The sequence below is a fragment of the Symphodus melops genome (assembly GCF_947650265.1).
Source record: "Symphodus melops genome assembly, chromosome: 10".
In the NCBI taxonomy this organism is placed as follows: domain Eukaryota; kingdom Metazoa; phylum Chordata; class Actinopteri; order Labriformes; family Labridae; genus Symphodus; species Symphodus melops.
The window spans coordinates 11,280,021-11,294,718 of record NC_136700.1 but is presented as its reverse complement, the minus strand read 5'-3'; the positions used below and the strand labels follow the sequence as shown (position 1 = coordinate 11,294,718).

The 14,698-nt window shown below is 37.4% G+C and overlaps 1 protein-coding gene across 1 annotated transcript; it reads right to left on the bottom strand.

The window, feature by feature from the left end:
* Nucleotides 1-4,370: 4,370 nt before the first annotated feature.
* LOC306830586 (prolactin-releasing peptide receptor) lies at nt 4,371-6,993 on the bottom strand (the record flags this gene model as incomplete). Its single annotated transcript, XM_079354159.1, has 3 exons — nt 4,371-5,287; nt 5,827-6,224; nt 6,531-6,993. 3 exons carry the CDS (start codon nt 6,991-6,993, stop codon nt 5,066-5,068), a joined length of 1,083 nt encoding a protein of 360 aa, XP_079210285.1. The 3' UTR covers nt 4,371-5,065.
* Nucleotides 6,994-14,698: the final 7,705 nt, after the last annotated feature.

The following is a 14,698-nucleotide window of genomic DNA, read 5'->3' as shown; positions in this document are numbered from 1 at the left end:
ATCATTAAATTACTGTACATCATGTAATCATGTACTAAATGGTTAAACAATGTTTCTTGAGTTTTTATTTGTGTTACATGAAGGGTATGTTGTCATTAATTCACTTTAGATGCGTTAAAATCGGGATGTTCTCTTTTTTGTGAATAATTTAGAAAAACACTTGCGTATAGAGCACAATGATATATACATATATATTAAACACTTAAATAGATCAGATTAGACCAACTAAACAAAAGTTGAAGAAACCAACTCTTCCATATTAAACTCAAATTAAATGCAATGAAGTACACCAGCTTTACAATCAGTGTCCTTCTGAGGATTTTGCAATGTCACAGGTAGTAATAATCGTGTCTGAATTCTGCATTGTGTACTGGATAGCTATATTTTGAGGTAAATTTGAAGCTTGTTAGGTGAAGCATCTTCAAGATATTCAACCAGTTCAGTAGCTTTAAGATTAAGCTTAAAATTTACCATGACCTGGAAGATGTTTCTCTTAATTAACAACCATTAATGAAAGCATAACCTGTGAGGTTTTGTTTTATTTTAGTATTTATTGTCATTTCCTTTTTTATTTTGTACTTACCCATGTCTCTGTTTTGTAAATCTTGCTCCTCTTGCTCATCTTCCAGCCTTGTGCTCCCCCACCTTGATTGGGCTAACCTGTGTTTTGTTATCCCCTTGTACCTCTATACATACTGTATATATACCCTTATGTGTATATAATCCCTTTTTGTCAGCCCTCATCTTTCCAGCTCATTGTGTGTTCCCTCATTTTTGCATTCATTATACACTCAACAAAAATATAAACGCAACACTTTTGTTTTTGCTCCCATTTGTCATGAGATGGACTCAAAGATCTAAAATTCATTCCAGATACACAATATTACCATTTCTCTCAAACATTGTTCATAAATCTGTCTAAATGTGTGATAGTGAGCACTTTTGCTTTGCTGAGACAATCCATCCCACCTCACAGGTGTGCCACATCAAGATGCTCATCAGACACCATGATTAGTGCACAGGTGTACCTTATACTGCCCACAATAAAAGGCCACTCTGAAATGTGCAGTTTTGTCTCACAGCAAAATGCCACAGATGGCGCAAGCATTGAGGGAGCGTGCAATTGGCATGCTGACAGCAGGAATGTCAACCAGATCTGTTGCTCGGGCATTGAATGTTCATTTCTCCACCATAAGCCGTCTCCAAAGGCGTTTCAGAGAATATGGCAGTACATCCAACCGGCCTCACAACCGCAGACCACGTGTAACCACACCAGCCCAGGACCTCCACATCCAGCAGGTTCACCTCCAAGATCGTCTGAGACCAGCTACTCAGACAGCTGCTGAAACAATTGGTTTGCATAACCAAAGAATTTCTGCACAAACTGTCAGAAACCGTCTCAGGGAAGCTCAACTGCATGCTCGTCGTCCTCATCGGGGTCTTAACCTGACTCCAGATCGTCGCCGTAACAGACTTGAGTGGGCAAATGCTCACATTCGATGGCGTCTGGCACGTTGGAGAGGTGTTCTCTTCACGGATGAATCTCGGTTTACATTGTTCAGGGCAGATGGCAGACAGCGTGTGTGGCGTCGTGTGGGTGAGCGCTTTGCTGATGTCAATGTTGTGGATCGAGTGGCCCATGGTGGTGGTGGGGTTATGGTATGGGCAGGCATCTGTTATGGACGAAGAACACAGGTGCATTTTATTGATGGCATTTTGAATGCACAGAGATACCGTGATGAGATCCTGAGGCCCATTGTTGTGCCATACATCCATGAACATCACCTCATGTTTCAGCAAGATAATGCACGGCCCCATGTTGCAAGGATCTGTACACAATTCTTGGAAGCTGAAAATGTCCCAGTTCTTGCATGGCCAGCATACTCACCGGACATGTCACCCATTGAGCATGTTTGGGATGTGCTTGACCGGCGTATACGACAGCGCGTACCAGTTCCCACTAATATCCAGCAACTTCGCACAGCCATTGAAGAGGAGTGGACCAACATTCCACAGGCCACAATTGACAATCTGATAAACTCTATGCGAAGAAGATGTGTTGCACTGCATGAGGCAAATGGTGGTCACACCAGATACTGACTGGTTCTGAGTCCCCAGACCCTCAATAAAGCAAAAACTGCACATTTCAGGGTGGCCTTTTATTGTGGACAGTCTAAGGTACACCTATGCACTAATCATGGTGTCTGATGAGCATCTTGATGTGGCACACCTGTGAGGTGGGATGGATTGTCTCAGCAAAGCAAAAGTGCTCACTATCACACATTTAGACAGATTTATGAACAATGTTTGAGAGAAATGGTAATATTGTGTATCTGGAATGAATTTTAGATCTTTGAGTCCATCTCATGACAAATGGGAGCAAAAACAAAAGTGTTGCGTTTATATTTTTGTTGAGTATAGTTTTCTTATGTTTTACCTTTGCCTGCCTTTTCGACTCCCTCTTTTTCGAATTGTTTGCTACACTGACTATAACTGTACCTAACTGGACAATTGTGCTGGATTGAAATTGTTCTTTGATACAATATATTTCCCAGAAGGGGTTTAATTCATTTGAATTGAGTTCACTTTGTCTCACATAATTCAAGAATCTCACTTTAAGAGTTTCTCACAAATATCAATGACATTACAGATATGCTTGTATAAGTCATGTTTTTTGGTTGATGATTACATCTGATATGAAACACTCAAACTTAACCCTGACCAACATTTAACTAATCTGCAAACAGACACATACAGTATTCATTCATGAGCGAAGTCTAAAAACCTCAAAACAAAATAAAAGTAAATACAGAATACAGACAAAACGTTTTGCAACAATTTCATTTACAGACAGGAAGTAACAAGAACTCAAATACAGCAGCTGTTAAACAGGACTGTTTTTCTCTCTGGTGTCTGCACACAGCATTGGTTAACAACAGCAGACCACAATATCCTCTTTCGTTATTCAAGTAACAGCTCGAGCACATATACAAAGAAATTCACTTTTGTAAATATATATTTTCATCATTAAGCATATTAAAGTTAGTTCATTCTTTTTTTTTTGAAAGTGTATGACATAATTTCTTGAAATAGGAATAACAATATCCTGACTGATGATGTACACTGTTGAGAACTAATTCCAGGTTGTGGTGGTTTCAGAGTTAATTTATCTAAAAAAAAAAAACATTGCGTGAAAGTGCTTTTGAAGTATTCTGCTTTTTACAATTTCAATTTGTATGGAGTTATTATTGTGGCAAAACCACATACCCATCTCTGCAAAATGCAGCCTCGCCTGTGAGCCTGAGGCAGGAGTGTTGCAAAAGTCATATGTAAAATGACAGCAAATGGAGAGGCACGCCTCAGTTGTAATTGATGATTTGTATATATGTTCAGGACTAATAAACTAGCAAAAAAGCTACGTTTTCTGCTATTATTAGCCTATATCAGGGAACTTTTTGCAGATTAGTTGACACATTTGTGTATCTGTGTGAGCATTTGTGGCTCTTTTCACACATTTGTGGATCTATGTGTGTATTTGTGGATCTGTGTGTGTATTCATGGATCTGTTCAGACATTTTGTGCATCTGTATACTTGCTTTTAAATAGTTTTGCCACAATAATAGCTCCATACTGCTGCAACCCACAATTTAAGATGGTCAAATGTCTTGCAACTTAAGAGACACCCATGTTTAAATCTTAGCTCAGATGATTTTTTTGAGACAGGTTTTAGTCAGGTCAAACACATTTTTATTGAAATCCATATAATGTGAAAAAAGGCAAATAAACAGGTGGTGTTATATGCCTCATCCACACAACTAAAGGGGCAGTGAGCGTCCCCTTCTAAACAATTTACCACCCTCAGACCTTTTATGACACAGCATCTCAGGGCAACCTTTAGCTTTAAAACAACAAATGGAAAAGTAATAGTCAATATGCCAGTTTGCTCCTGTGGAAGCCTTTGCTGGGGATTATTGGCGTGTACAAGCTACATTTAGTAAAGCGACTCCGCACTTTGGTGACTTGTTGTGTGCGATGCATTATTTAGAGATTTTCAGCAATAACATAAATGATATATGTAAATACTTTTAAATCACACAAGGCAGTTCTCTTTTAGACATGTTCAGAAATTGACAAAGTACCCAGACATTGACAAACAAAGCCAGCATTAATCACTGTTGATGGGAAGAAAACAGCAGCATGCAGAGATGCTTACGTGAGACTCTATTGTTCATGCTCTGAATATTAAGTTGATCACTGTGTTATGCTTGTTTTCAGACAGATCCCAAACATCTAGACTGTGTTGATCAATAAACACCTTTGTGGATTTGGTATTATAGTAATAATATTCCAAGATAAATAAACTGCATCTTTAATCCTTCATATCTGTATTGATCTGTTCCACCAGGTCCATCAACTTCTTAATCCATGTGTATAAATCGCACAAAAATGAAAAAAGAATACATACAGAGTATCACATTGAAAACAGACTTTAGTATGCATGATGTGCTGATGATGTTGAAAACAAAAGCGATATCTAAAAGCATAGACATTCAGAGATCAAAGATCACATTTTTACATCCCTGTTTGCCTGTAGTTCATGTTCGGTCAGCTCTCTTCAGCATTGTGTTTGAGGCTCAAATGCTACCAAAGGTTATTACTGTAGAGCCACCCCTGGCCCCAACCTCGAGCATAAAGTCTTCTACAGACACCTCTTCTAAGGATCTTTTTGTGCCCAATTGCTGGCCTTTTCAAAGCTGCTGGATCTGCTTTATGTCTCTTTGCTGGCAGCTTGGCTATCCCAGAAAACATCCCAATAGATTGCTTATTCTATTTCATCATCAATCTGAAACTACACTCTGGTCTGGATCTGCTTTCTTTTTACTGTGGGTCTTAACTGACCTTATATGGCACTTTACAAGAGAGGTCTGAATGTTTGTGAAAACATGCTGTAAAACATGCCGAGATCTGGTTTAAAGCGCTCCTATCATCAGTGTTAGGGGTGCAGGGGTGGTAGATTGTGGATGAAAGAAGACTTTTCTATAGCAGCTTTTACAGCAGTCAAAAATCAGTTCATTGTTGTCGATCTATCTGCCATTCCTCTCTGCCTACAAGGACACAGGTAGCCTTTTAAGTGCATACGCACCTTACTGTGTAGGGAGGCGTAGATGAATGGGTTGTAACAGGCAGAGCTCATAGCTACTAAATGACAGCAGACTTGTAAAATGTTCACATAGCGCTTCCCTATGATGTGGAAGTCTGGGTCCAGGTCCAGTAACAAGTTCAGCACCTATGGGACATAAACAAAATGGTATTTATCAAATGTATTAAATCTGTAAATTACATGAGCAACTAAGCTGTAAAAAGTCACAATGCCACCATTTGTTATTTGTAAAGAGAGTGTGCACAAAATGGGAAAATATTGCTACTCTAAAGGTAGCACTCTCTTTCTTTCAATAATATGATGTTAAAATCCTTATCTCTTTGTGAATGGCTCATAGTGGACATAATATTGTCTTTGTAGACAAAATTATCGGATAAGGACCCGCTGTGGTAAATGATGTGTAATAATGAACTATTTCATGGATCATTAAGGCTCCTCTATTTTTATCACTTTAATGTTGGGACGTTTGTGATTTTCTAGCAGATTTGTCAAAAGCCTTGTGAATTTGATTTCCTTCCCAAGCATGTCTTTTATGTGAGGATCTTTCTCAAATTCTACAAAACAGATTATATAAAGGAGTCAGGGGAAAAATAATCTATAAATAACAACCTTTGAATTTAGTCTGGCTTTGGTTTTGTCTTTCAAAATCTGGACCTAGGACTCACCTGTAGGGGTAACCAACACAAGGCGAAGGCCAGCACGGAGGCCACCAGCAGAGAGAAGGTCTTCTTTCTCCTTTGACTCCAGCGTTGCTGGCTATTGGACGGTTCCCCAGGCACAGAATAGTGCTTTAGGCTAATGGTAATAGCACAGTAGGATAAGCTGACGGACAGCAGCGGGATCATATAGGAGGCTATGAGAATGAAACAGGAGTAGAGAAGCCGCAGGTTGCCACTGTTTGGCCAGAACTCCTCGCATACAACAAGGTCAATGCCACTGGGTCGCAGATCCAAATAGCGTGTGTAAAGAGATGGAGGAGCAGCCAAGGCCAGAGATAAGAGCCAGACAACCACTGTCACTGCACCACACCCCCTCACGGAGATCCTTTGCCTTATTGGGTGAGCTGAGACAGAACAGAAATGCAGTTAAGGCATGGGAGGTAAAAGCTTCAAAGCAGTTTATTTACAAATCAAAACCATAATTTGAATATTAGAAAACTGTTCAAATTACTCTAAGGTGGGTAGGGTTTTAAGAAATGCAATATTCTGGTGGAAATCTGTTCAGTGCTTGAAACGATTTCAGCCAATTTATTTTAGCACCCCAGGATACTATGATGGCTAAATATCATTTCCATTATAAACAAAGAAAACAAATTTTCAGATACTAAAAGAAAATCAAATGCTTTATTCAAGAAATGTAACTTCCTCACCAACGACAATGTAGCGGTCCACAGCAATAGCTGTGAGTGAGAGCACCGATGCAAACACTGTGGCGCATTGCAGCAAAGGTACCAGGTGGCAGAGGGGTCTTCCAAAAGCCCAGCCATGTGTATCGAAGGCGTAAGATACAGTCAATGGAACACAGCTCAAACACATTAGCAGGTCTCCTGCTGCCAAGTTACCAATGAAAAAGTTGGTGGCGTTGTGGAGTTTCTTGTCGGTTAAGATGCAAGTCAACAGAAAAGAGTTTCCAACCCCAGCCACAACCACTATGAGCATGTAGAGAGGCAGGAAGAGAGGTTTGAACTGCAGAAGAAGCTCCATGCCTTCAAACATATCCAGGGGGTCACTGTGGTTGAGTCCATAACTTTCTCTAACCTCTAATCTCTCATGTCCTCTTCCATGGCTGATGTTACGGGTCATACTGAAGTCCTCATCAATAAAGATATCCATGTTTTTGGAGTCAACCTTAAAATAAGGACAAAAATGATCAACAACAAATCACATTATGAACTCATTTGGGGTCACATGAATTATCGTTTTTTTTTTTAATTAGTGGCAATCGGTTGAATCAAAGGGTTACTGTAATTGCCTTTACAATCATACAGTCTCAATTACCTCCATTTTCATCTCATACTTCAGTAAACTGTTGAGTAACACCTTGTTTTCTCTCATGTCTTTCTCCATCATTAATTCACATCTATTGTAATGATGCAACAATATAATTTTCAGTGACTCGTGTTAACAAAGCCGCTTCAGTAATTGCATGTCCACAAGAGGAAAATAAAATGCTATTTTATGACTTCAAACCTTGGAACCGCAGGAGGACCAAGCCGAAGTGCAATATTAAACAAAATAGCACAAACAATCCAGAAGTACAATTATAAGTCAATAATTAGGCTGCTTCGAGGTATTTCACATGAAGCATAACCTTGTCATAAAGTGTCATAAAGCTTGATTCTTTTTGGCCCCTATTTATTTACTCTTTAGGTCATTTGCACCGTTGAATCTATGCAAAATCAGAGAGCTATCACTGATACATTTAATACCAAAGTAAACTTAAAACATGGTGATTCTTGGGCTACTTCGTTTGCTTTTTTGCATGCTTTTTGAAACATGAAGAGAAGATAACTCTGGATATGTATGTCCAGATCTAATTCTCTAAAACAAACTTGGAGAAAGTGTAAGTGCATGTTTTAGCGTCTCACAGCATTGCTTTGGAGAGATAAAATGGCTTAGATGTTGCCATATTCTTTCTATTGCATGTTGCTGCTCCACTCTTAAGACCTAAATCTCATCATAAAACTTTTCTGATATATTTTGAAGAACTTTTACAATCTCGCTAAAAATAATTTTTTTGCTTCTTTTTTGGATATTGACGTCAAAAGACAGAATCATATTTCATTATCTTTCTGTCTCTGAAGGGATCCGGAATTAATCCTCTTGATCCAAGCTGAATCCCATCAGTGAAATGTTTCTGAACCTGCTCTGAAAAGAGTTGATTTATACCAAGAGGCATATTTTTTTCCAAATGTGACTGAAATTGAGCTGAGTTTGAGATTAAATGACTTCAGACTCCTAATCAGGTTGATCGCTACTCGAGATAATGTTGAGAAGTGATTGCCAGAAAGACAGCACATGGTCTTTTTTTATGCCAATGCCTATTATGAACCCTCCTGTGATTTCCTTCAAATAACTGTAAAATCCCATTACTAGCTTTTCATCAACCTAAAGCTATATATATATGGGGCTTTAATATCATTTTATAGGGAATTTTAGAGCTGCATAAAAATTACCAGAAATCTTTAGCTGCCAGAAGGGATCTCAGTGACATTTAAAGTAACATTTCAGGGTAATCCAGGCACATACGCCTGTTAAAACTCTTATATTGCCTGATTCAAAACAATGTGGAAATATATGCTATGAAAAAGGTCATGTTCAAGAATAAAAAAAGAGATCTGGGACATAAATCACAATTTAGTAAAAATGCAAATTTGTCTTGTGAGAATATGTCTTTTTTTTAACAAGCATACAAGTCTATGATTTTCTTCTCATACTCCAGTAAACTGTTAAGTAAAAGGCTTACTTAGTTTCATGTCTTTCTCCGTTAAGTCCATTTGTAATGATGCAGCAATAGAATTTTCAGTGACTCATGTTAACAAATCCTTTTCAATGACAGATAAGTGTTGAAAGTTTACAATGAGAAAAATCTTTTTTTTCCTTTAAGTGGATATAATAGCTGAAGATAGACAGTAGTAGGAAGTCAAGAAGAGAGAGTGTGGATGATATGCGACACAGGCCTGAGTTTTGATTTGAACCCATGGCTGCTGCGACAAGGATTATTGCCTCTATACTTAAGGTGCACACTATAACCACTGAGCTTAACCAGCACCGTTGATCTGCTCTTTGATGAATGAAATTGTGTCTCTTAGAATAGTTTCAGATACCCATTCATCTCTGGAGGTGGCTATAAAAAAAGAAAGAAGAACCTATTTTGAAGGGTGAGGATGAATGCCACATTTCATCTTTAAGTATTAGACAGGTTATAGAAGCTGTGTATCACCAATATAAGGCGTTTGGCAGTTAATAATAATAAAAAAAACCTAAATTCTCTGAGTAAATTATTGCCAGCCCCTCAAAAGACTTTCTGATGTGTTTTGGTCCCTTTGATCATGTCATCTTCTCTTTTCTTTAGAAACAAGAAATCCTGACCCTCATTTAAGAGTGCTGTTCTCCATCTATAATGTCTGGTATACACATAAAGATCTGCTTAGACTCAAATGTTATCCAATCTGTTTCTTCTTCTTTAAAGCAGTGTTTGGCATTGCAGTTTAATCCACATTAGTAGAAGTTCTTCTTCTGACTATGAAGAGACGTTCCTATTCAGAAATAAGCTGATCAAAGTAATGCCCTTTTGCAGCCAACTCTTGACTAGTTCAGATAATTCAGATCAGATTCAGATTCAGCAGTGCATGGAGCAACAAACACAGTGCCCTCTTAGTTTCCCAATACAAAATTCTTCATTTGATAAAAACATTTAAACAGATTTATGAATAGTCAACTGCATGAAAAACATGCCTTAACATGCTTGTTAAAGCATAATTTTGAGTGTAAATGCTCTCACTTCTGTCTTGTCGCTGCTACATTTGCACAGGATCTCAAACGTCTAGTCTCTATTTCCTCATTTTAATACTAACGACAATGCTAAATGGTGTCTGTAAAGAGTAAAATGTGCAACCTCTGTTCTTTGGTTCAAGTAAGGTGAGTCAAGTTGTCTTGAAAAACAACAGTTCAGTTGTCCATGTTGGAAAATATGCCATTTAAAGTATAAAGTTCACTGTTTATTCTATGTGCGACACAATAAAAGTGAACTGAATGCTCAGAAGTGATTTTTTTTTATTTTTCACTTAAAGCGGGAAAACGTAATTATTTGGATAAGTACACCACATTTATTACACCACACCTGAACACTCCAGCCATACATTTGTTGGAGAACACTGACTACAAAAAATGCCAAGGGGCAGAAATGGTCCATGTGCAAAGTATAATTCATTTGCTGTAATTGAGGTTATATGATGACATATGCCAGTTTAAGGGGTATTGCTTAATTTATTTGTCCTACTTGGCAAAGATGCAAAGATATTTTGACGCGCATTAACTCCTTCCCCATCAGCCTAGCGTTGTTAACGATTTAACTGGGACTGTCATGACAAATCTTTTAAACAACTGCAGAAAGATTCTGTCCCCCTCTGAGATTTTCAATGCAAATGCACACCAAGGTGTAAAATTCAGAAACAACCAATTTCAGGCTGTTGTTCATGAAAGGGATATTCAGGGACATCTTGTTCAAATGTAGTTGTTTGATTGATGTATAATACATGTGAATAATGTGTCGTAATGGGTTATGATCAAGTGGCAACTACTGGTGTTAAAAAATGAAGCCAGTGCAGAAGTGTAAAAAACTTTAGTGGCTTAAGTGTCCACACAAACACACCCTATTAAAAAAAATGTTTGTTTCACGGCAAATTAACATGTTTACAGCCTGGTACAAAATACTATTTAGGTCTGGCTAGTATTTGTCTCTAAAGGCAAACATTGTAAGGGGGAGAATTGTTTAATTAACTCATCTGTTTAGATTGAATGAAGAATGCGTCAGACTGACCTGATTGATAGATGGGTGCAGTGTCATGGTTTGTCAAGGAGCTTTAAACCTGCCTCAGGCTTTTTTGCCTTTATTTGACAGGACAGGTTTACAGAGACAGAAAATCTGGTGGCGGCAGGTGCAGCATAAAACTTATTTGGGAAATATCGTCCTGTGGCGCAAGAAAAAGCTGGTTTAATACAAATGAAGTAAAAATGAAGATCCAGTGGAGTTTGTTCATTAAGATCACCAATGGCTTCTGTGTTCAATATTATTCAATATTTAATTAGTTTGTCATGTTTTGTCATTCATGATCATTTGAATGTCGCTAGAATAAAATCAATGTCCGCTGTATGACTGTATTTGTTATTCATCTTAGTTTTATCATGCCACTCACACTAGTAGTTAGAATGTCAGTGGTATGACTGGTTGCTTACTTACAAGGTATGTTACCCCTCATTGGACTGACATGCCCTTGATTTTATGTTTTGTCATTGCAGGCGATCATTTTAATGTCATTTATTTGTGAATTTAAAAGGATCAAAAGTTCTTTCAGGATGAAGAAAAATACTGGAAAGCTTAAAGATTTCTCATTGCATATAATACAAGGAAACAAAGCTATGAGGACGTTTTAGCAAAAACAGCCCAGTAAAACAAATACAACAACCAACCAACACACACACACACACACACACACACACACACACACACACACACACACACACACACAGAAACAGGGACCTATGGACATGCAGTAATGATGTCGGAGTGAGGGGCTGCACACAGAGAGGACAAGCAATGGCTCCAGATGAACTTTACACAATTATTTGTGAGTTTCAATGCAAAAGACGGTTCTTCTTAAGTTAGGAGAGGAGCGGTGAGGAGATTTTTTCATTCTGTTGCAATCTGCTATTAAATACCATTTTATAATAATAAAACAACCCACACTGCTCATTTAATTAAAACCATGATCATGCACCTCATTCTATTAAGGGAACAAATTAATGAACCAGAGTCATGACTGATAATTAACTTAATTATTTTTTTTCAATAAGGGTATGATCCCAATTAAACAGTTAAAGACACCCTTGAGAAGCAGGTACCTAATTCTTGGTTTGCAAAAAAAACAAAAACAAAAAAACAACAACACCTAAGTTTGTTTAAGAATGCATGTGATCCCATTAAATTATTAATAAAACATAGGAAGAGAAAGATAGAGACATTGTTTTTCTATCCCACAACTCTTTAAATAAATGATGGATAAAGTTTTTTTTATTTTTATTTTAACAGATGGTTCATTTCCAATATGTGCAGCACATCAAAGCTTTAAAGGGCATATTTAAATATTGTCCACTTTCAGACCTGTTAGGAGCAATAACTATGATTGTTAGAGATTAAAAAAAAAATCCTTATGCTCCCTGATCCCATCTGGTCTAATGCTGTCCACATTATCTCACAGCATGGAAGAAACCAAACCTTCCCTAGAAACACTGTTGCCATGGCCTTTGTGGAAACCATCCAGTCCCTTTGCTTAATTTGCAAGGCGTGATGAGAATTGAGAACCCTTAAAAATGCAAAACAGGAACAACGATTACTCTTGACGACCCTCTCTCACCCTACCTTGTCAACACTCTTATACCATCTTTCTTTACCTCTTGGTTTTCCTATCCCGTTTTATTTTTCTCTTTCTGTGACTTGGCTGACATTTCCTAACCTCTAGCATTTTGATAAATCATACATTTCCATTAATGTCAGAGTGCAGGAGGCAGAGACTCGACAAATTTGTAACACAAATGAGGTCAAGGTTCACTATATGCAATTCTGGTGAGAGGATTTAATGATGTACCTCATTATATGAATTGAGAATATATTAGACCTGATCCTTTTGACATGGCAGTATGCCACACAATGTTTCATAATTTTGGATATTCAGTGGTTTTCATACTCAAATTTGTACCCTCTGTACCATGTGATTACACAACTTTTGACTAGACAGACCACTGATGAAAGTAATGATGAATAATCTGAACTAGATAATTTCTCATTTCTAAAGTCAGTTCTTTCCGAGTCTTTGCAAGTCTGCAAGGCTAATGATGAACTGTGGGCTAAATGTTATTATCTCGGTGTGACCCTTTCATCAAGACAGGTCAAACTCTTGTAAATATCTTCCCCTCTGACGAAGAACACGTAGAATTTAAGAAGCACACATTTGGACAAGTGAATAGAAAAATCGTCATAAAGGGTCTTAAGTTTAGCTGTGTCAACTGGATATCAGAATAAATCACTGCTTTTTGTTTTCCAAAAGGAATGTCCATCCATGCATTTCCATTCACATAGTGTTCTTGTGTGTCTTCAGGGTTAGATTTTGTAACAAGAAGGCTTACAAATGCCCTGCTGTTCAGCTTTCCATTCTAATTCTGAAAGAACAGCCTTTTGCTGTTCATTCATGCTGACAGGGTGCACACAAATGCTGAGTTACACAGATGAGATTTTACCAGAACAGGAATTCTTTTTCATATACAGATGCTGTAAAATCACGTGTAGCATATAAGCATATAACAACAGAATATATGCATTGTTGCATATATATATAATTCAAAATATAATATCTTGAATTATATATATATATTTTGAATATATATAATTTATTTATTTTGCTGCATGTCTGTGAAGCCTTTTATAGGATATAAGCATATAAAAACAATATATATGCATTGTTGCATATATATATATATGTATTATTTATTTTGCTGCAAGCCTGTGAACTGTCAATATTTTGAAGTATTTTCTTAAAGTGTTCTTTATGTTGAAAAATGTGCAATATCTAAATATATATACTTTGTATATATTTATACAAATGTTATATTATGCTGCTCACACATGACTGTTATAAATGCACAAATGAACTGCCCAAGTAGTATGAGTAAAGATATTACTTTCATAATTTATATATGAATCATAGTTTTGACATGCTGCTAACCATTATCGTTTCTAATTTGGTCCACTTTTATGTTAGTGTTGTTAGTTAAACAATGTAGCATTCAAGTCAATTTGAAATTGTCTTGTTATTTGATCTTCAGGCTTTTTTGTGCCTATTGTAAAGTATTGCTCAATGATACTTGTCATTTGGTTAACTTTAGTTAAAAAACAAGAATGACACAAATATATACTGTGAATGTATGCAAATTACTCAAAACCAATTAATAAGCAGAAAACAAGTACTTTGAGGCAATATTTGGGGAATTTTTCGTGTACTTCCTTCTTAGATGCATGGCTGTAAATGTCAGCATGGATTAGTAGATATGAGATCGCATGTCTTACCTGTGCAGATGTTGAAACTGGAGATATTAAACAGAATATCCTGGTGTCCTCAGTTCAGCAAATGAGCTTATCTTCCTTTCTTTCTTGTCGTTTTTCTGTCACTCTGTTTTCTTTCGGGTTCCAGCTCCTAATTCGCTTACAGTATAAGAAAGGCTCTTCTGAAGCTGAAGCCCACAGTGATAAGAGGAGTCAGACAGGGAGTAGGTGTTGCCTCACTCTGCTCTGAGACAGAGTGACAGGGGGAGGGAGAAAGAAAAGGGACAAACATAACCACTCTCCTTCAAATGCTCAAAAACTGAGCTGTGTCCCACCTTTTCTCCTTTCTTTTGTCTGCAACCACATTCAAACACACATATGACACACACACACACACACACACACACACACACACACACACACACACACACACACACACACACACAAACAAACAAGCCCCGTAGCACATATTTTTGAACACCTGTTGAGGAACCTTTATACCCTCTCAGAAGTGGGAAACTATTATTTTCCCTTTATTTGCTCTATGGCAGCTTGGATTGCCCACAACTGAAGTAGAATGAGGTAGGAAAGAGCAATCTTGTGAAAAAGGACAGAATCACGTCTTCATTTTCTCCAGAGAAGCTGATGACATTTTCCATTTATTACACCAAAAAGAAAGATATACAGTTTCTAAAATACGTCAAGGGCTAATAATTTAGG